Source organism: Lottia gigantea, assembly GCF_000327385.1.
Source record: "Lottia gigantea unplaced genomic scaffold LOTGIsca_111, whole genome shotgun sequence".
Taxonomy (NCBI): Eukaryota; Metazoa; Mollusca; class Gastropoda; family Lottiidae; genus Lottia; species Lottia gigantea.
This window is the reverse complement of record NW_008707025.1, coordinates 252,660-277,265: the sequence shown is the minus strand read 5'-3', so window position 1 is coordinate 277,265 and position 24,606 is coordinate 252,660. Positions and strand designations below refer to the sequence as shown.

Below are 24,606 nucleotides of genomic sequence, written 5' to 3'. Positions count from 1 at the left end.
AAGAAATGCAATGAAATGGATTTTAATGTTCTTCTTTTCTCAAAATGTTTGTGTTAATGAGAACAGGCAAATGCCATGCAGTGTGCAATTTGGCAAATTTTGTCAGGACAGTAACTCTTTAATGTGCACACAATGCAGTCTACAGGGCCTTGATTTATTATAAGATTCGAACGAGGAGACTCTTTTTCTATGTCAGCAGCTCCAACCTGCACCACTGACAGGGGGCAACTGGGTTGAACAATTCTTAGGCGTTATGTCAAACCATGAATATGAGAGACAAGAGATATACAATAGATAAGACAATGAAATAACTAACATACTGATGTTTCATTAATATCTAACTAAAGAGCAACAAATCAATGAATAAAAAGAATGAATGAATAATAAGGCTGAATTATCAATATTTTTAAGACAAAGGAATAAAAGAATGAACCAATCAATGAATAAATCAAATATTACTCATTGATTGATTAACAGTTGAATGAAAATACGATATTGATAACTCACCTGTTCAGCTAATAGGCCTGCTAACTCTGGGTTATCTTGTTTTAATGCAAACATCTTTTTTATCAGAGGATGACTGAAATTTATAATATTGCATTCTTTATAACCCTCTCGAAAGATCTTAGCGCTAGGATGTCCTAGAATCAATGTTAGAAGATAAGAACCTAGGACATCCTAGCGCCAAAATCGTTTTGAGAATATGTGGCCTGGTTCCCAGCCTTGTGGACTGTTTTCAACATTTAGAAGCGCCTGGTACCCCCTCACCAACCATAGACAAACTGAAAGTCACCAAAAGGACCTGAATTGACCACACTATTATTCAATTTGTCCAAGTGGCCTTCCAGGTACCCTTTGTGATGTTTGCTGGTACCCAATGTTACTATTTTGTGAATCAGGGTTTATAACATCAAAATAACAATATCATTCTTAAAGAGACAGATGCACAATTTTTTCCACCAATCAGACATTATGATCTTTGAAATAATCATACTTTAGTCTCAGAAACGTGAATATTTTAGCTAAGTCAATCAGTAATAGTATTCACAGCTCACTGTCGAAATTTGAGAGTTCAAATCCATGTATGTCGCGATTGAATGTTAAAATGACGACCCTTCAATTAAGATACTCTGTGATATATATAAAAGACATATATAAGAAAAGTGAGCATATATTCCAAGTTTGAAGTATTTTTAACCGAATTATGTGTTTTTTGTACATTTCTAGTGCCTCTGAAGACTATTTACATAATATATTCAAGATTAAAATAAACCCTGCAAAAAGGCCCTGTCTCTTTATTAGAATTTTCATTAAAATTTAGTTGTAAATAGATACAGATTGGAAAGACAATGGCCAAGAAGTTTTTCTCATCCTTGATCAATAAAGACATTTCTTACTTTACTTCAATACCAAAATGACAGAATATATGGTATTTAAGAATTATACCTGGGATTAAGTTCCAATGTAGGTTGTAATAATCGTAATCTATCTTCTTGTGATTTCTCAGCTAGTGTTGTACGTAGAAAATGACGAGCAGCTCCCATTTCTGATACTGTTACTATACACGGATGTGTTACCAATCTCTTGGTTACCTGAAACAGCAAGATGGTAACTTGATTTAAAAGTTACTGGAACTCAATTGTACAACATGCATGCAGTTAAAATTATAATTCTGCCAGAAAAGCAGCTCATATACTTAGCAGTTTTTATGAAAGTGATGTCATATACGGCAAGGCAAATTTTATAATTACAGGAACTACAGACATCGAATGGAAATTAGAACGGTGTAAATAGAAGCTATAAATGACCCCAATGACAATAAAAAAGTTAGAACATCTCTTTCCATCCCACCCACACCTCTTTAACTGTTTAAAGAGAAAATTGACTTTAGACGTCTGATGGGTTAACAATTCACAGAACCACCACAGCTTCTTATGATTTTTTTGTGATCCAAATCATCTCGGCACGGCTTCCTCTCATATGCAAATATTCTCCAACAGGAAGATTCAAAGACATGGACAGAGAAAATTGGAATGAACTTTAATATACCTTAATTTTATTAACTTTGTTAGTTAAAACTGTTTCTAACCATTGTATTAACGAATCAGCTTCAGATTGTACCAAACTTTCTTTATCTAAAATAGAAATATACATGTATGAGCAATAGTTCAACAATATAACAAAGTGAAATAATATTAGTTTAACTTCTTATTCCTTCACCTGGAATTGAATTAATAAGACAAATTATGGAAGCTTCTACCTGTATATCACCTTAACAATGTTAAGGCATTTAAAATATGTCTAATATCGACATCATAACCTACTTTTCTTATTCACAGAAATTTGAAAATGGAGCCATTTCATTGGATTGTACGCTAGTGAATACAGCCAATTAGAACCCTTGCCAGGATGACTGTAAACAATATTGCTTCGAGGTTTTCTTATTGGCTGCATAAGGTGGAAAACAATCCAATCAAATCCCTGCTATCTGTGATACAAGAAAAGTGCCCCATGATGTCAAAGTGTTAGACAGAGTTTGTAATACCTTGATATTGTAAAGATGCTTCTACCCATGATATATGTTATAAGTAATATTCAAAAGAAAATCATTAGTTACCATTTTCATTAACTGTATTGGTATCTTCCTTATCATCAGCTAATTCGTTTTCTACTGATTTTAAATTTTTCTTATCAAATTGTCCCAGGTTCATTAATACCAGTTCATCATAGGGTTCATACAAAAATAATACTTCTATATCTTTCTTCTTTAATGCCTCATAATATGGTGATGTTTCTGCCAGGTGACGGCTGAAAATGGATTTGTATTTATAACAGGGATTCAAACAAGGTTTTCTTTTCTATATGTAACAATGACACTTATAGCTTTTATTTACACCATTTCCATTTTTTGTGTTACCTTTAAGATGACTACATCTTCACAATGTCAAGCTATTATGAACTCCTTCTTATACCATGACTGCAATAGCCATTTTTCTAATATCGAAAATGCAATGATTTGATTGTTTTGTATGCTACTGAAAACATTGAACCATAGCCCTTGATAGAAAGACTGTTAACTGCTTTATGGCTTATTAGAGGTAATAGTGCTTTAGAGTACCGCTCTGTTTCACTTCACTTCGCTCTGCACAACTGAAAATCTATAAGCACTATTGTTACTACTCGAGGTGCTGTAAATCTATAATCACTATTGTTACTACTCGAGGTGCTGTAAATCTATAAGCACTATTGTTACTACTCGAGGTGCTGTAAATCTATAATCACTATTGTTACTACTCGAGGTGCTGTAAATCTATAAGCACTATTGTTACTACTCGAGGTGCTGTAAATCTATAAGCACTATTGTTACTACTCGAGGTGCTGTAAATCTATAAGCACTATTGTTACTACTCGAGGTGCTGTAAATCTATAAGCACTATTGTTACTACTCGAGGTGCTGTAAATCTATAATCACTATTGTTACTACTCGAAGTGCTGTAAATCTATAATCACTATTGTTACTACTGGAGATGCTGTAAATCTATAATCACTATTGTTACTACTGGAGATGCTGTAAATCTATAATCACTATTGTTACTACTGGAGATGCTGTAAATCTATAATCACTATTGTTACTACTGGAGATGCTGTAAATCTATAATCACTATTGTTACTACTGGAGATGCTGTAAATCTATAATCACTATTGTTACTACTGGAGATGCTGTAAATCTATAATCACTATTGTTACTACTCGAGATGCTATAAATCTATAATCACTATTGTTACTACTCGAGGTGCTGTAAATCTATAATCACTAATTACGACGTTACATCTAATCCAAGCAAATCACTGCATTAACAAACTTCCATGATACAAGAAAGGTGGCTATGGCAGTCAAGGTATAAGAAGCTCTAATAAGTTTGACATAGTGATGATGTGTAATTAGATGTAGTAATCAGGCACCATTGATGTCTGCATGATTTCTACAGAAAATATCAGTGTCCCTGTTACACATACAAATCTCCTTTTGTGTTACTGTTATCAGTAAAGGCAAGAAAAAGGGACCTACATCCCAAAAACAGATTGTAGACTTGGCTCAGCAGCTAAAGAGAGCTAATCCATTTTTATTATTTTATTCAGAAAAATACATTAAACAAAGTATCAAAATAAACAGTATTTATGTTATAAATGTAATAATTCCATTATTTCCAAATGCTGCTGTGTGTAAAACACTAACATAATAAAAAAAACAACAGTTATTATGTTAACTGTATTTGTATATGTGTTGCACACAAAATAAATGTACTTATATTTTAAATGCTAAAATTCCAACATATCGAAAGTTTTTGTGTTGAACAATATTATAGTTACATAAACAGCATTTTTGTTTAAAATGATCCAATTACAGCATATCAAAACTTTTTTGTGTTCAACGAAATAAAAATAAACTTAACAATATTTGTTTAAAATGCTGTAATTCATACTAATCAAATTATTGTGTTGAACACTATTTGAACACAAAATAATCAACAGTACCTTTGTGATGAATCCTGTATTTCCAGCAAACCACAATATTACACTTAGCTTGGCAGGCAAGATAATAAACGCCCATTGGCAGCTTTGATTGTAAATAAAAATATTTGGCAGTACAGTAACAATTCGTCAAAATATGAGTTATTTTCCAATCCTTCTTATTTTTGATAGGGTTCATCCATGGTTGATAACAAACTTCAAAAGAGTCAAGAATTGTGCCTTCTAGAGTGTTTACGAGCAATTGTGCACGGACGGAAATGGGTGATGGCAATATACGCCCCCCCATTTCATGTGTAATAAAAGTGCCATATTTCAAGTATATGAAAGTTTTTGTGTTAAACACTATTGAAGGAAATAAACATGTACATTTCACAAACAACAAATACAGAAAAAATCAGTACAAAAATATAAAATCTTATAAAAAAATCAATTGAATCTAATATAACAAGCATCTTGTACAGCTGTGCAAACAACTTGCATATCTGAGTCTCATTCAAAATATTAACCCAAACTGTCAATTATACTTTTAAGATAAATAGTAATGGACACTATATAAGCCAGACATGTATTGTGTTCATTACTACTAAAACTACCAAAAAGTTAGGTAAACTATTCATGTTCAATGGATAGTTTGCCATTTTCAGGGGTTGATTTGGGCCTTGAATATATGTAAAGCACATATTTTTTTCGTTCACAATCTGTTTCTCTCTGAAAATTGGAGTATCTGTAGCTGTGTGTAGACATAGTGTGACAAATTGATAGAGTCTACTGTATACATACATGTGACGTCATTAACCGATCTTCAAAATGGAAATCATGGAAAAGAAACTAGTCTTTTTAATGGATCTGAAGGTTCTAATTTCGACAGTGAGCTGTGAATACTATTACAGATTAGCTTAGATTAACAATTGGCCGTTTATGAGACAAAAATATGATTGACCTCAGAAAATGGCAGATCTGTCCCTTTAAGGTATTAATCAATTCAAAATGGTTGATGCATGAATAAGGTCTATGAATTAGATTTTGAGCTGTTTCTCTCTTTTAAGATTAAAGTCATCATGGACTGCACGAGGAGAAAAACTGTTCAATAGAAGCTCTTCAGGGGATAGCTTGGTAAATTTTACAAGTTTTCCCAAGGATTCCACATCAGAAATTGCATTATGTGCATTATAGCTTATCTTTAGTAAGGAGCGCACCAGATGTACTTGTTTATGAGAAGATGATCCAGGAAACTGTTTCCTAAATACTGGCAGAGAATCAATTAATCCTATAACACTGTTATGAAAAAGGTCAGCAGTGTTCGTACCAACAAGAGCTGAAAACATCACTGGAAAATCAAACCTTCTTCCATTATGAGCCACTAACACAACATTAGGAAAATTATCCAGCCATTCACAAAGCTTCTGGATAGCAATTTTAATGGAGATTTTATTCACTTCTTTGCCTTTGACTTTCATAATGCCAGTGTCAGTTACTGTGACACCAGTGACATATTGAGCTCCTTGTGACATTGGCAATTCAGGTAGAACATAGGTAGAAAATGATTCATTAGACTCTATTTCACTAGCAGCAATTTGTGTTATATGTGGAAATCGATCTCCTCGTACTGAAAAAAAAAAGACAGAAAAAAGTTCAAATTAAGTATGCCTCAAAATCAAAAAAAAAAACTGTGATCACAAAAATTTAATGCATTTACATGTGGATAAAAAATCAGAAGTTGGACAGAAAAATATCAAAAACACATTAGTAAGTGGCTGCCAAGTTTGAGTAATATGATATACTTCAATAAATACAATAAATAACTTACTAAAGTCAGTAGTCTCCAAATCAAATGTAATAAATGTTGGTTTACCAGATGATAAAACAATAGGTTTGAAATCACCCTTGGATACAGCATTAGACACTTTCTTGGCATCAATATCTTGTTTATTCCCTGTAATAATATAATACAATTCAGCTGAATATATATTGATATAAACAAACAATAATTGCTAGCGACTTAGTAGAGGTGTTTCGAAAAGAGTAAGCATGATCTGCTCCATGCACAACAACCTATATCACTTAGGCCAACATCTTGAGATTCAATCAGATCAATTCATGCCCGACCAAAAAAATCAGCCAAAATGAAGAAACAGACTTTGTCAAACTCATCTTTGTGACAACTTATTGTTCTATAAGTGATGGATCCATGCAAGTCTTCAACATATAACTCTTATCAAAGCTTAAGCTTACAAGATTATCAGCTTCTTGGATAACACCAAAACTCAAACAAGCCATGTTGAATCAAGATGGACATGAACCCACTTTCTACCACCACAAGCTCCATTTTCAAAATGTCAACCTATTTCATTGCCATCATTAAGCACTTTATTGTATTACAGAAGTTTGTAAATGCTGTGATTTGATAAGATTGTATGCTAACCACTACAGCCAATCAAAACTCTCGATTACACATGCAACCAAATTGTTTATCTCTTGAGAGCTTGACAGTTTGTTATAGAGTGGCATTGTGAAGATAAACAAGAGCTTAACTTTACATGTTTGAAAATATTAATGTTTGAAATTTACCAGTTGGAGGTTTTTTTCCCTGGTGTACTGAACAAGTTTGATTTATTGTCATAGGTTTGTTTATCTTTAGCAATACATGAGGTGTCCCATCTTGATGTTCTTTAAGTTTTAAACACTTCCTGGCAATGTCGGTTTCAGAATTGATAGACTTTATACTTTCATGTAAGATCTCCCCCTCTGGCAGTGAATCTCTTCCTGTTTCCATCTTAAACCTGAAAATACAAATATCAAGTTTATTGGAAGGGAAAAAAGATTCTACAATCAGTTTAAAATAAGAATGATGGTTTAGTAATATATTAAAACAATTCAAAGGGCACCAACTCTCTGTACACAACTCACATTAGACAAAAACCAAATCAAAACGGTTTCTTCTAAATACCAAAGACAAACAGTTGATTGGTTGAAAGTTTTATGCAACTAATAAAATTATAGAAATTCTACATTAAATCATAGTACCAGTACATACATATAGACATTGATTGAATATCAAATGACTCAGAACATGAGGTGCAAAACAATTTCGTAAGATTATGAATGAAAATTGGAGTCACTTGCAAAAAAAAACAAAAAAAACAAAATTTTGAAGCTAATACACATAAGCTTATATACATGTATACTTGCATATCAATAATTATGAACTATAATTTACAGCTATTAGATTATGTCCCTAATATTAATAATAAAATTTAAATCTAACTTAAAGATCTTTGTCCTTTCTTTACAAAAAAAATTGAAAACTTCTACCTAACTATCCTAAAAGCTATAATCCTACAATAGCTAAGTCAATAGCGATTCAGATTGTCGTCTGCTAGGCGATTAGGTGCCATGGAATAGAATCCTCCTTAAGGTAAAAAATATTTTGATGTCTTTGCCAGTGCTTCCCAGAGTCAGTCCAGTGTTTGCTCTCAGACCACTATACCTACACAGTTTATCAGTTTAATATTTAACATCTGATAAAGATTAAAGAATGACAAGTTGCAGACCATTGGTTGCCATGGAAACCAATCATCTTTATAGCCCATTTTCATACCTAGCACAAAAAGTTCTTTACACATCACAGAATCTGACCTTATGAGTCAATGTGAAATGAACCACAAATATTATATAATATGTCAGATTAGTTGGTCTTTTGGCCTTACCAAAAAACACAAATCTGTTTTTTTTTTTTATTTATTTTAGATTCTGAAGATTATGGATTTTCATTTCATTTATTCAAATTATATTATTCAAACTAACTCTCACTAGAGGTTATGACAACATGCCTGTGCCTGTGTCTTACTTGACCGCAATGTTGCCTAAATGCCTAAAAAACATGTCAGAATTTCTCCCTGCTTGGTGCCATGCGTCTGACAATATAAATTGAGATATTTCGTCATTCATGCTAGACTGCAAAAAGGTATTCTGGGGTCTGGGACTCTTCTATTTCCACCATTCCAAAATACTGTATGTCTGAAATTCCAAATAGAACTTGATCGGATATTTGGACTCAGACCACACACATTTTCTTTAGTATTGAAAGGCCAACTTCGAAATACAAAGTTATTGACTGAAAAGTAGTTAAAATAGAAAGCAGAAAAACTCAAGGAGGAGGAATAACATATCACTAGCACTACGTTGATATACAATCAAATAATAACTGAAAAAGGGAATTTCTATTGCGTTTTACCAGAAATTGGAATGGTGTAAATAGAAGAATCTAAATAATTTAAGTCTGTAGTCTGTAAGTTTCTATATCTATGGAAACGAAAAACAGAAAAAATATAGCAGAAGTCTTACCTGTTTCAGTAATAACCATGACAATCTTAATCACAGAAATACTCTGTAGGTTCCATTCTGTAAGTAATCTCTGGAGTGGCGCTCAATCAGAGAGTTCTGAACAGGTTCGGTCAGTTCTATTTCTTCCCTCAATCGAACAGAAGCGGAATATGTCCCATCCAAAATTGCCTACTTCGCAATCAATTTTGAATTCTGTCTACACCTACTTTTTCTTCAGCAAATGTGGAACGCATTCTAATCTGTGATCCAACTTATTGACCGTTCTGCTGATTCCATGAACATGCAGAAATCACCAATCGAGCAAGGTTTTAAGGTCTCTAGACAAGAAAAATCTTCAAAAAAACGGCAGTTGCTTGGATTGATTTTATCTGTCATTTCCATTTCCATATTTTCAAGCTATGCTGATAGCATTGATTTGCAACAATCAAGTCAGATGTCTGTGGGTCTCGCAATCCCTCTAAAACTACCGGTTTTATGACATAGCTATTACAAATGCCTTTAGATATCATTATCAACTTTGTCTGACAGTGATTTCATAATGGTTAAGCATTTCTACAATTACAGGAACCACAGACATTTGACAGAATATGAAAATGATGTTAGAAAGCCATAAATGGATCTGATATACATAAAAAAAAGTTAGAAAACCCCAAAAACCCCTATATTATATGTATCAGTTTTGAGGACCATTGTTTTTGTATATTTTTGTTTGTAGATTATGTTTGTATTTGTAGATAGATGTATATTCATATTGATTTTGAGTTAAAATTCAAACAAAACTTGAATCATGTTGTTACTTAAGAGTTTCACACTGAGCAATCTTCAAACAATTTGCATGAAACTCTGAGTAACAACATGATTCAAGTTCTGTTATAATATTTCTATATGGCTCTACAATTGATGTATTGAGAACTATTGTAACAGTGAATATATTTCATTATTGATGTAGTGTTATGTTGTTATTAATGGCCAGAATATTATAAGTGCGAGGCGAAAACAACGATACATACAGGCAGCGTCAGAAATGGATAATATAATATAAATTAACCATTTTAGAAATATTCTAATTATTTTGTCTTTTGTACATTATCAAATTGGTTGTTATATTTCTATATATTTTCTGAGAATGTAATATCAGAATACATAGCTTTATAGGTATACCACCTCAAAATTAACAATTTAAATACTCAAAGTTGAGTATAATACAATAAGAGTAGATATTCATCAGATATGAGATTTACATGGATTCTGTTGTTTGGAATGTGGTGTGGCGCCAATTGTATTTACGGCGGCCATTTTCGATACGCCTGACGAAAAACTTCTATGCAGATGGAAGAAAATCTTCTTTAATTGTTAGGAGGAAGACTATATCCTCGTAGACAGGAGATGTCTGGGTGTCAGAGACTAGCCAGATGTCTACAATCGAGGATTAAAGTAGTCCAATTTATCTGCCAGCTGCATACAAGGTTAGCCAGAATGTGTGACGCCAGGAAGGGGATGCTGTACTCTTTTTTTAGTTTTATTAGATATGTACAAGGTCATGTATCATTCTAAGAGGTAGTATTTCTTTCATATATATCTGATAAACCTACCTTGGTGCTGATAAAAAGTAAATATTTCTGGCACCAGCCTTCATTCTACCAGCGTATTCATTTAATGTTGTTCTCTGACCTTCAGGTAAATTAGATGACTCAAATCTCAATAGTTTTGCAATATCTTCCTGCAAATAAAAGAAATAAAAATATACAAAGGGGCATGTTGTAGCCTCTTTCAATGTGACTTGTTTCATACTTGCAAATTGTAGTCTTGACTATCTAACAACCATAATTTGTTTGCTGCCACTAAGTAATAGAGACTTTTTAACTATTCATAAACTTAAAGAATCTTCCTTCTTACAAAGATTACAATCAGTTACTAGAAACTCAACTGAAAATAGAAATTTTTGGACCCAGCGCATTTTCAAACGCGTCTCTTCCCATTTAATGCCTAAAAGTTATATAATTTGTTTGCTGCCACTAAGTAATAGAGACTTTTTAACTATTCATAAACTTAAAGAATCTTCCTTCTTACAAAGATTACAATCAGTTACTAGAAACTCAACTGAAAATAGAAATTTTTGGACCCAGCGCATTTTCAAACGCGTCTCTTCCCATTTAATGCCTAAAAGTTAATGTCTGAGTAGTGTATAACCAAAGTCAGCTATAAACATATACTTACTCTTTGATCTTGTTCATGTGTAGTAACAATACCTTCTCTTAGAAACAGTCCATAATCTTCATAAAACTTCATAAATTTCTCATTATCTTTCTTAGCTTGATCAATAAAAAACTTGATGACACGATTAGTTAGGACAATACGTAGCTTTCTAAATAAAACAAGAAATAAAGATACTTTAAATAGACATAAATTTCCAACATTTCCCCCTGATATTGAATATTGTTATTCTATTTACATTGTAACTGTGATTGTTGTAGTTCCAGTATGTTTGAGCACTAACAAACTGTTGTATACCTCAAATAAAACTCCTGATGAGGTTATCATCAGAGCATATCGGATTATGCCCTAAAAGCATATATTCTCCTAAAAGCGTGCCATTTCGGACTACAGGAAGTCATGTGACCTGGTCTTGGAAACATGTAAACAGACAGAGTTGTGTTTAATATGGGCTTGTAAAGTTGATATTTCAGATCTCTACAACAAAACTTTAAAATTTAAAAATTACCTGATTAAAGCACTATCTTGCAGTAATTCACGACTTAGATTAAGAGGTATATCCTCACTATCAACAACTCCTATGTAACAAAAAATTAGAAATTTTAAATTTTGGTTGTCACATTTGAAGAGGAATTGAAAGTAAATTCTCTAAGTGATAATTCACTATATTCTATTAATAGTAGAATATAAGTAGCCAAATACAAAATATTTACTGTCTCTCTTCAATAATATTTCAGCTGGTTACTTCTAACAAATTCCTTGCTTCAAGATGAAATACATCCCCTTCAGAAAAGTGTGAACAGAACAGACTAATGGTTCTCTACAAATATTACAGTATTAAAAATAGGATTTATCTTTCAAATCATAGCACTTACCTTTGACAAATCTCAGCCATTTTGGTAAAATAGTACTGGCGTTAGGTGTGATCATAACTTTTCTACTATATAATGTTACAGAGCTCTCAGTATCTCTTGACATGTCAAACATAGCTAAAATAAACCATTAAAATAAATAGTTTCATTTATATATTTTATATATAAAATGTATAGTTTTGTTGATAAAAATAGCTAAAATATATAGTTTTTTTTGATAATCATAGCTAAAATAAATAGTTCTGTTGATAACCATAGCTGAAATAATAGTTTTGTTTATAGACATATATAAAATAAATAGTTATAGTTTACAAAAATAAATTGTTATAGGATGCAGACATAGCTAAAATACATAGTTTTGTTGATAAACATAGCTAAAATAATTAGTTATAGCTTATAAACATAGCTAAAATATGTAGTTTTGTTGATAAATGGAGCTAAAAATACATAGTTTTGTTAATAAACATAGCTAAAATAAATAGTTATATTTTACAGACATAGCTAATGCTATAGTTTGCATCAAGTACAGAAAATACTTACTTGGTTTGTATTCAGGAACATAAAATAAAGCTCTGATATTAAGGGGAGCATCAGTTTTATAATGCATATGATACCTAGGTTTATCATAGGCATTGGCAATAAAACGATAAAATTCTTCATGCATTTCTTCTGTTATATCTCTACCTTCTCTCATCCATAATGCCTGAAGAATAACAAGTTATAAACCAGTTGAGCAATTTAAAATAGTCATCTATATAATTATATTTTATTGTTAGACCTCAATATCTATATCTGCCAAGTAGAATGTCTGTGGAAATAGGACAGTTGTAGCTGAATTTCAGCTCTTTGAACTAATAAATCAAATATTTTTACAATTGTATCACTCTAAATTTCTTTTCAGATGATTGTAAAAATTTCCTTGCTGGAAAGTAACTAATTGTTATGAATAATCGCTATGACATATTATCATTGAAGGATTCTGTAGCACAGAAGTTAAAGCATTTAGCAGTTAAGACTAAATTTGCTTGGTTACTTGGAACAAATGGTTGTCGTGGGTTGTAATCTCAGTGGGCCTGTGAAAGTCTGCTGGAGTAAGTCACCTTACCTCCACTATGTTGGCCTTCTTTCCATTTAAAAATATTGGAACACCAACAAAATTACTGTATTTCTTGACAATTTCTGAGAACAAAGAACACAATATTTAGCAAAATCTGTAGCTTTTGTATTATTTGCATGTGTTACTATTGGCAATCATTCATTAGCAACTGAGATAGAGTGTGATTTGCATGTCATGTGCAAAAACAATGCAACTCTGATTTTGAATTCAGTTGGATTCAAATCTCATAATCTGAAACTCCATATAACACATTAGCCAGTATCAAAATGTTACAATAAAATGAACGGAAAAACATCCACTTAAATGGAAAAGTATTGTTATCGGAGCATTTGCTTTCCCAGCTGATAAGAGCTTAATTACACTATTCCAGAGTGAAAATCCAATTTGTCTGGTGTTAAAGAATAATTATTAACAGTGTAGTTCTCAACAATTACTATTGGTGATATCTGCATGAAAGAATATCCAACACTGTCTTTACTTCTGACACTCTGTGTTTTACATAACTGCATACAAACCAGAAGTCTGATTTTGATTCTGAGAAGGAAATGTTGCTACTATTAAATATCACAAACACATTACCTACCATTTATTTTATCTTCTTTAGAATAATCATAACAATCTCCCTTTAAATGAACCACAATTTTAGTTCCTCTCTGGACACCTTCAGCCTCACTTATTTCATAAGAACCAGTTCTTTAATATTAATAAACAGAATGATTAGAATCATGTGGGGATAGATAACAGAGGCCCGTAGTCAGAAACATCATAACTTTAAAGGAACAGAGTCGTAGTTATTTGACCAATCACACCCTAGTCTGAGAAACTGGAATTATTTAGATAAGCTAATCAGTAATAGTGTTCACAGCTCACCGTCCAAATTTGAGTCTTCAAATCCATGTATGTCCAGAATTATCCGTGTTTGAAAGTTTAAATGACAAATAGTCTTTTCTAGAGATATTATAGAAATAGAATGTGAAATTCCTAATTTAAGATGTTTTTGCAGGAATTATGCGATTTTTGTACATTTCTAGTACATATATTAAGACCCAAATCAACTCAGGAAAATGGTGAATCTGTCCCTTTAAAGTAATCCTATATGTTCAATAATATAAACTCTGATTAGGTTCATCTTATTACAGTGACAATTTGATCAATCAGATTTTAAGAAGTTTTACCTTTTACATTACTGCAAATGATTGAGCTTTTCAAAGAAGGCAACAGTGTGCAATACAAAAGTTTTGATCCTACATTTTTTAAACCGATTTCAAACTCTTCCATTGGGCCACAGACCTCTGATTATAAGTAAAGATACTATTTGAACATAGGTAAGAGCACATTCTTGACAAAAGCAGTTATCATACTCACCCATCAGACGTCCATTTATAAGCTGGTTCATCAGATTTATAAGACTGGGTATAAACTTCAACCTTTTCTCCTACCATAAACGTAGAATAAAAACCAACACCAAACTGTCCTATTAGAGAACTAGCTACATCATTTTTACCCTTCAACTGTTCTACAAATGCCTGCAAAATTCAAAATACCCATCAAAATTACCAAATTAGAAACTTTGGTATGTCATAAACAACCCAAGTTTCCCAGTACACCAAAACATCTATCTCTATTCCAGCCTCTGATAGCTATTTAGACAGATGTCATCTGTAGAGACAGAAATAATAAGCCCTGTTAAATGGGGACATTCCGCATCTCTGTAGGTTTTCAACCTATTTAGATACCTCAGATTTGGAAAACCCAGGTATATTTGGGAAGATGAATATTTTTGTAGTTCAGTCATACCATCATTTCCTCCCTACACCATTTATGTCATGTCTCTGGTTCCATCAAAGTTTTTTTTTTGCGAAACTGATCTAGCATCGGCTATCTAAAACTGTGTGCACAGCCAAAAGTTCAAAGGTCATAGAGTCACATTATACTAATAAAACGAAAGTTACGATGATGCTCAACACTAATTTACAATTATCTTAAAGGTAATTCAATATTATGTTAGAGAAAACGCATCTTTGGAGGTATGGAAAATCCCCATTTAACAGAGTCTTTTTCTTCTGACTCTACTCCAGCTGACAACTGTCAAAATATCCATCAGAGGTTGGAATAGAGGTAGATGTTTCGGACTAGTTCCCCAGTAGCAATGCTGTGCAGTTAGTCTGAATTACTTTAAAAATTTCTCACTTTCTACAGGTAACCCTTTAGTTATCCCAAAATTAAATGTCTAAATCATTGAACTTTTTTTAAAGTCTAAGAAATGAAGAAGATAAAAGTCATTAAATAATCAAATGCTTGAAGTGTCTTGAAAACTCTTTTGTAGTCTGAGCTTTCAAATCAGAACACATCATACTGTAGTTATTCCCCTTGAAATACTAAACTTCATTATGTCGATGTACATTAGTTATGTAGATTGTTTAGCATTAATTCTAAAGACTTTACATTAAAACATTCCAAAATATATTTGTTCTTTTTAATCATAAATTACTAAGTGATACAAGCACTGAAATATGTTTTCAAACTGACTTTTTGACCAATAAAGTTCTGATTTTATCTTTACAAAGTTTTTGTGAAAAACAGACCTTGAAAAAACTGTATTTTAAAGATTTTAAGCTAGGGGTGGAAACAGGTGTAGTGCTAATGTTTTGAAACATTTAATGTGTTCAATTATATATTTAGCATTAACAAAACATCATAGGTCCTACCTTTGAGCCAGATTTAGCAATAGTTCCCAAATTTTCTACTAGCTCATCTCTAGTCAATCCTAAACCTGTATCCTAAAAAAAAAATAATAAATTGGTATGGAAAAATGGGATATTTAAAAACATTGTTCAATTATTGCTTGAAAAAATTCCTAATCACAAATTGTAAATTGAATATTTTTTCAATCTGATTTATTTTGCAAACTAATTTATCAAATCTCTCAAATAAAATTGTGTTTCCATAACAACTTCATAATATGTACGTTAATCAAAATTGCCAATTTCCAACATGTCACAGTGGTGAAAAATGATTGGAGAGAAAGTCCACAGTATGACAGACCTGTAATGTAAAGGTTTTTTTAGCATCATCCGTTCTGATGTGAATTTCTAATGGAATTTCACTATTCAGCACATCTGCTCCTGTTAATTCTAAATAACGTAATTTCTCCAGGGCATCGCTGGCGTTGGAAATTAACTCTCGGATAAAAACCTGAAAAAAATCATATCAGACAAATCAGATTTCACATTAATGAAAAAAAATTTGGAATGAAAACAAGGCATATGAATTGATAGAATTAGCTTGATTGAAATGTATTCCCCAGAGACCACACGTTATTACTAGATTGGGCTACTCTATACGAATCAATGATGTCTGACTCTAGACTGGTTTTAATCACAAGTCAAAAGTTAACTGGACGTTTAAGATTAATTTATTTGTTCTCTGATTAATAAATCAATCAAATTCATACTTGAGGTATTGTTTAAATTTTATACATGTTCAGATACAACTGAGCAGACAATCTTGACTATAAATTTTGAGTTCTTGGGACATTAAAATATTCAACCAATCAATTGCTTTGTTTAATGAAAGCTTTATCTATCATATTATATGATATTCATTGTTAAAATTTCAATTGTGAATCAGGCTATTTTCTAAAGGTTTGATTAGTGAGCCTTAATAAGTCTACTGTGAAACTTTCATGACAAATTCAACTGAACACAATTTAAAGAGGAATTTCTCAGATCATGGATAAAGAGTGTATATTTGTTAATTCTGTTATTTAGAAGAAATAATATAATTTGAAAACTGTAATATCCAACAAGAAATGGTCAACAAGAAATGGTCAAGTATTGACCAACTACTATTCCAAACTTTTTTTAAAACTACAGGCCAGAATTAGGCCTACAGGAATCTCTTTCAATTGAGCACACATCATCTCTCTTATATAATTACATACTTTATAAATTGTGGAACCGGTGCCTTTTGATCCAAAGCATGACTTAAACTTAAACATTTCTTACCTCTTTTTCTGAATAAAGTGATTTAGCCACAATATCTAATAATTGCCTGGTTTCAGCTTGAAATTCATGTTGATCTGATGGACCTGAAATAAAAAGATTAATAACTTAAAGCATTCATGGTCATTTATGAGTTTAATTATTCCGATTTCCAGTATGAAGTCTGTGATATCTGAAATTTTATAAATTTTAATGGCATGAAAAGATAATCAATACTGTATAAAATACTATGTTATAATCTGCATTGTAGTAAATAAAACACTTAATTAGTCTCAATATTTGTGTTTATATCCACTTTACACTAATTAAAATTTTGTTAGTAACTGATCATATTATGCTTATCTTAAAATTATTTGGGAACTTCTTTTAAAGATGTTTCCCTTATTTTCATTTATGAAAATGAAAATACTAATACTTATATGAATAGAAAGTAGAGGTGCTCTAATGAAAAATACCAGTTTGTCTCACATGTCCATAATTAATACATAATTAGCTAAATTAGAAGAGAATTTACCAGCAGAATTCCAATGAGTGACCAATCAAGAAAGGTCAGTAAGTCTTTTGTTGTTTATCCAGACTGTACATGCTTGGACATTTATGATTGGTTAAAACTCTAATTATATTCAATAAGAACATAATGATATAATTAAAAATACATGATAATTCATTAGAAACACCAATTAATCAAACAGTTTGCTTAATTTGACACTAAAAAATAAGAAAACCATCTTTAAGTTCATTAGTGCAGAATGAATAGGTGCCTTTTCTATCTGAATCGTTCCCTTTAAGATTCACATTCCCCTCTTTAAACAAGGTACAATCTGATTTAAATCTAAGAAATTGAACTAATAAAACATTAGTTTGAGCAGACTCACTGGAGTCCAGCACGGAAAACAAAATAATGAGTTTCACATAAAAACACTGGAAACTCAGAAAAAAACTTGTTGGTTTAATGGTGTGAAGAAAATACATTTATAGATTGAAGATTCAGTTAATTTCATTTTTGATTACATTTAAACTTCAACGCTGCAATGATTCCACTTTTTTTAAGGCAAAAAATCATAGCGAGTTTTTGAAGATAAAGTACATTAAGATAACTTGCAACAGGAAATTCATTAATCTAAATAGGATGAATAAATGACCGAAGCAGAAAGTTTGCCGCGACATTTCTCAAATATTGGCATCAATTGGTAATAAATATTCGGCACTGGAAAGCCTGCCATGTTTGATTAAATTGTTTTTCTCATGAATGCATTTGAGCTGATGGAAGAAAACGGCCTGCCATATTTCAATAGATAGGAACAAATGATAAATCTCTTGTATCGCTACCACTCACGACAACTCTATCCTTGCAAAAGCCACGTTATAACTTATTGGATTTCGCTGGCCAAATGATCAATTTCATTCCCAATCTTTCTTTCTTTTCTGTCGTCTTGTGAATATGATCTCGATAAGACAGAATTCCGTTCTACAATTTCATCTTGAAATCTGTTTTCTGGGTCTATAGAGACTTGGCGTTGAGATCAGGAATTATGATTAGAGTTTTCTTCCTCAATTTGATTAACGGTCTCATCTTGCGCTAATATTGTATGCTGTATTCATAATTCTTCCATTTGGTGAGTAATCAACTGATTGGAAGCCCAGGGGAGATGGAATATTTCTCCGTCATTGACAGTGTCGTCTTGACCAATCAACATGAAAACGATTAGTAGAACCTCCATACAATACTTGACATTATCTTATATTCACATTTTCTCGTGTTGCTTGTATTAGAAAAAGATAAGATAGAGAATAAAAATTAAATTCTACGATGTCAAATTAAGTTTTATGAGCAATTTATTGCATAAGATAAGGGTACTGTTTCACCAAAAAATCTTGTGACCTATTTCATCATAAGTGTGTTATTTCTCAATGTAAAATTGCATACTAACGACTAATTCTTAGAATTAGATTTTTTCAGGAAGCAAATTTGCCATAACATGATGGCATGTTCAAGAATATTGATGATTTAATAAGAAATGCCTAGAAATCTGGACATTGCAGTTGGATATTTAATACTGAGTTTGAAAGCTGCCTTTCCATAGGCACTGCAATAGACCAATCGGTAGCAAGTGAGAGTGTTGTCTGCATGAAGAGTTTCAAGCAAGAAAAATTCTTGTGACATAGCCAGTGCCTACAAAAGGCTCTTCAGTTAACTGACAAAAAAATTCAACAGCTTTGAAAGTAGGATAAAGTCTTGGGAAAGGAAGTAATTTAGGAGGGTGGTAGATTCTTAGTCTTAACATTTTCTTGTTTTGATTTAAATATGGATCTTTTTGGTCAGAATGTTGGAAAGTTATTCCATAACTTATGCTGCTGGGCTATGTTATTCCATAACTGATGCTGCTGGGCTATGTAATTACATAACTGATGCTGCTGGGAATATGCAATAACATAACTGATGTTGCTGGGCTATGTAATTCCATAACTGATGCTGCTAGGCTATGTTATTTCATAACTGATGCTGCTGGGCTATGTAATTCCATGACTGATTCTGCTGGGCTTACATAATTGATGCTGCTGGGCTATGTTATTCCATAACTGATGCTGCTGGGCTATTTAATTCCATAATTGATGATGCTGGGCTATGTAATTCATTAACTGATGCTGCTGGGCTATGCAATTTATTAGCTGATGCTGCTGGGCTATGTAATTCATTAACTGATGCTGCTGGGCTATGTAATTCATTAACTGATGCTGCTGGGCTATGCATTTCCATAAGTGATTCTGCTGGGCTATGTTATTCCATAACTGATGCTGCTGAGCTATGTTATTCAATAACTGATGCTGCTGGGCTATGTTATTCCATAACTGCTGCTGCTGAGCTATGTTATTCCATAACTGATGCTGCTGGGAATATGTAATAATATAACTGATGTTGCTGGGCTATGTTATTCCATAACTGATGCTGCTGAGCTATGTTATTCTATAACTGATGCTGCTGGGCTATGTTACTCCATAACTGATGCTGCTGGGCTATGTTATTCCATAACAGATGCTGGCGAATGTTATTCTATTATATATAACTGAGAACTTAACGTCACTATCCTTAAAAAAAGAATTATTGTAGGCAATAATACCTTTAATCTTAGTGTTTTAGAAATCTTGTTTGTAAACAAAAGAAGAACATTGACAAGAAATGTAGTGTAAAGATAAGATAAGATCATGCATCAGTTGTTAGTGGTTGAAGACATACAACACAATCATAGCTTGTCATACAGAGGGAGAGAGAAACATGACAATAATATCTTATCATATCATGGATGAGAGATAGTCTTTCTTTAATAACCTGACAAGTGCAATTAACACAGTCTTCATAGCTTGGTTCAGAATCCAAGACAATAGTGGTTGAGTGAGTTTGTAAAGGCCATGATGCACCATTTTCAGGGGTTGATTTGAGTTTTGGAGTTTTGGAGTCTCAAGCATCATTAAAAAAATGAAAAAAATTTAACTCTTGACAAAATAAAAAGCACATTGCACAAAAAAACATTGAAATTACAAATAATTGTGGATATGTCATATACTTTTTCAAAATTTTCAAAAACCTATACAAATTAACATTTATACACTCAGTAAAGGACCTTAATCAATCAGATTTGTCACGTATGTCCTATTTCCCAAAGGTGATTTTTCAAAAACTCTCAAATCCCCTTACAGATCTTAAAAAGAAATTTCCAGTTTATAATTGAAACTTTTATAAACCATAAGAAGTTCAAATGAGTGGCAAATCTCAACAGAACTGGGGAATAACTGGTTAGAAATTGAATTGTCTAGTGAATTCAATTAGTCAAATGATTTTTACCCTTCAAAACTAAACTAATATTGATGAAACTAATTAAAATATTTATTTTTCATCTGACAGACAGTTGCCAGTTTTTTAGCTGATGAAATAAAGTTTGAGAAACATAAAGAGATGTTTTTTGACATGGACACAATTTGCGTTCAAATGGAGAAAATCTAATTGAGTTTTCTCCAGATCGTGTCTCTGAAAGAAAACTGGAAAAAGATTTGTTTTAGTCGTCTGAAAGCAAACAAACAGACGTATCTCGATTGTCGGCAAGATTCCAAGGCAGGGCTACTAATCAGAGTAATTGCTGATAGAATCCGTGCAATTTAGAAACGTAATCCAATCATAGCTGGAGAAGAATTGATTTATGCTGGCTTAAGAGCAATCGTCTATTTATCCGCGAAATAAGTAATCTCCTCTTGAGGGTCTATTGTGAAGTCATCATTGATCCATTTGAATGACAATCTGATTTTCTCCACAGCAAACCACTTTTTCGCGACTTAGTTTAATGGAGAAACGTTGTATGTAAGGTAATAACGGGAGAAGTTTTCTCCACTTGTGAATACATTAAAGAGTTTTATATTGAACATTTAGCCAAGCCTTAGTCTCTGGGGATTCAATTTAATCAAGTAGAAGAGGGAGGTTTTTCTAAGACTTATAGTAAATTAAGCGAATATATAAAATCACCTTTCTGATTTGAATGAAGATGGGGTTATTTGAGTAGTTTTTAAATATCCATTAAATCATTTGTTCACGGCTGACTACTGACGTTTAAGATCTCTGATTACTGGGAACGCAAAACAAGCTGAGATAGAGTTCGCCTCTTTTTTACACTACATTAACCAATAAGTATAAATATCCAATATATGTATGTATAAAGTTAATTTTTATGGCCAGCAATAGATAACTTGCCTATTATTTTACCTTCTTCACAGAAGAGCTCATCTGATCTTTAACTAATCTCTTGCTTATCAATGAGTTAATCTAGATGCAATTTACATCAAAACTAAACATAAACTTTATGTCAAACAATTGGTCTTGTGTAATAATACCCTAAGCCTTTATATTCTACTTGACAATTTCTTAGTCACGAAACAAAATAATTTATTGTTGGGACTCACTGATGGAAAATTGTAGGTGGCATATAACTAAATGTTTTTGAAGATGTAACGATACACTAACTCGAGAGTTAATCGTAGTGTAAGATGAACTCTAGGGATCTTATCTGTTAGCATGTTCTTCAAAAGCTTATTGCTAGCATTTTTAACTCTTAATCCACGTGAACAATACTAAAATTATCCCATCAGATTAATGTTCATTTAAATGGTCTAACAGCCAGCTTTACTGAGTAATATCAAATGTTTTGTGAGAAAAATGTTTGTTTTATTTGTCATTGCATGTTAACCACATAAATGTCTTTAGTTGAATATGAGCCAATTCAAATTAAAAAGGCTACATTCAAATGAATCTTCAAGATCTAACATCTAGTTATTAGTCTTGCACGAGGTTTATTTCTTAAAAAGTTAACTCAGATATAATCAAAACTTAAAACACAACATCATAAGAAATTCAGATTTGGGCAATGAATTCTGCACTTAACCATCTGAACACTGAGTGTCCAGATGAAATTAAACATATTATACCCTAAACTCCCAAATACATGTAATATAACTTCAAGTGTGCACGATATTAACATTATGTGACATTATTTGGTAATGACTGCTTTACCGCAACTCGCAACTCGCAACGGTATATATGTTACTTTTAAAGTTTGTTATACTTTGTAATGGAAGCTGTTGGAAAACTACTGTACCGATTGAAGTAAAATAAATGACTTATTGTAGAGAAATATGTCTTCAATGTATTCTAGAGGTTTCAACTATAATAACATTGAGCTATTATCAAGCCAAACACCAAAACTAGGTCAAACTGCTTAATCAACAATTAGTACTCTCAGTTTTTAATGAATTTTTTTAAAAGAAATTCAGTTTGATCAATTAAATACATCAAAATATGTTCAGGTATAATTTAGGACGCTTTTTATTATGAAATTTTTTTTTAAAAAAAAGCGGAATCTCCCTTTAATTTCCAGTATAATAATTACTGTGACTAAATTTCATTCGTCTCACTGTCAATGCTCACAATTTTGGAATCCTGGTGCTGAGTTTAATTCAGATTGTACATGATAAGCCAAATGCCTTTACTACTGTCCAAGAATCTTAAAACTCTGAAGTCCAAAGATTGACTTTTCCTGGTCCTATATCTATAAATCTACACACCAAATATCATAAAATCAAAAAATCTTACAAACCCTAATTGCGTTCATAAGCCAATTGTAGACAGACGGACCAAGAGACAAATGGACTGCAATATACAACTAGGGCTGGGTAAAATGATCAAAATGATCAATTATCGTAATAAGGAATTTATAATTTCGATTATCAATTATCAAATTTCATAATCGGTTATATGTCAAAGTTACTTTTTCACCATTGTACCTGTTAACAAGTAGTAATCTCTTCTACATGGTTTCCCTTCAGCACATAACTTACTCATAATAAAATATAATAACCGATCGTACCAAGAATATACTTATTAAATATAATCAATGAAATTAAGAATTTGGGCATGTTTTTAATTTAGTATTTCATTTCGATTATTAATCGATTATGATCGCTAGCCTGCCATCAATAGATCAATTTGGTAATCGATACCCAGCCTTTTAGACATCCACTTTAGAATGTTGGCGTATAAAAGGTAAAAAACAGAGAAAGAATTTTTTGGGAAAAGCTTCTTCCAATCCAAATAGTGTCAAAATCTTTTTCTAAACATCTCAGAATAAAAACAAACAACAACTAAAAGCAACTGAAACCAATTTCCTCCTATTAAAAATTCCATCAAGAAGTTGATCAAAAAGTGAAAACTCGACAGTGGAAAGAAAATTAAATCAATGTTGCATCAAGTTCATCCAATTAAATCTCTAATTTTTCCTCTTACTCCACCAATCAATGATGACCTCCCTTCCCTTGCAACTCTTCAGCTAGAAAGGTAAATTAACTCTTTGATTGACATGTAGTTAATGAAAGTGATTGTATGGGAAGGAGAAACAGAAATATAGCTTGCCACAAACTTACAGTAAACAGACGCCATAATTCCAACTAGAAATCAAATAGATTGTCGATAGTTTTATTACAAGGGTAGTAACTCTGCTCAAGAGAACCAAAAGGACCAGAAAATGACCGGTCTTGATTTGTTACATTTTACAAGCTGTCCAGCACTCATTGTTCTGAGATCATTTTAGGGCTTAAATAGGGCTAAAATTAAGAATTTCATAACTAAATCGGGCAGTTCCAGACATCTAAATGGAATACTTTCCAACACTTGGTACATAAGAAAAGTGAAAAAAACATATGTGCCAGGGGTGTGAGGATCATCAACCCCCTAAGATAATTGTTAAAATGAGGTTTCATACAATTACGTCTTAGGCCATTCCAAACAGCATTCCTGTTGACGACATACAGAAATGAAATGAAATGAATGGAGTTTTACGTCCTACTTTTCTGCACTATGTGGGCTAATGAAGACGGGCAACGCCCGGGTGCAGTGAGGGAAATTTTGCCAGGACAGCGGCATTAGCCAGCTCTTTATCGATTTCCAACTGTCAAGAGATCTTTAACGTGCACAGCCTGTAGCACAC

General features: G+C 32.2%; 1 protein-coding gene across 1 annotated transcript; it reads right to left on the bottom strand.

Moving 5' to 3' along the window:
• Positions 1-311: 311 nt before the first annotated feature.
• Positions 312-24,059, bottom strand: LOTGIDRAFT_237567 (hypothetical protein; the record flags this gene model as incomplete). Its single annotated transcript, XM_009047381.1, has 20 exons — positions 312-341; positions 508-580; positions 1,447-1,592; positions 2,050-2,135; positions 2,618-2,808; positions 5,874-6,138; positions 6,340-6,465; positions 7,101-7,312; positions 10,469-10,596; positions 11,094-11,241; positions 11,599-11,668; positions 11,966-12,079; positions 12,503-12,665; positions 13,068-13,141; positions 13,663-13,772; positions 14,445-14,605; positions 15,788-15,859; positions 16,125-16,274; positions 17,087-17,169; positions 24,044-24,059. The coding sequence occupies 20 exons, from the start codon at positions 24,057-24,059 to the stop codon at positions 312-314; spliced, it is 2,418 nt and encodes an 805-aa protein (XP_009045629.1).
• Positions 24,060-24,606: the final 547 nt, after the last annotated feature.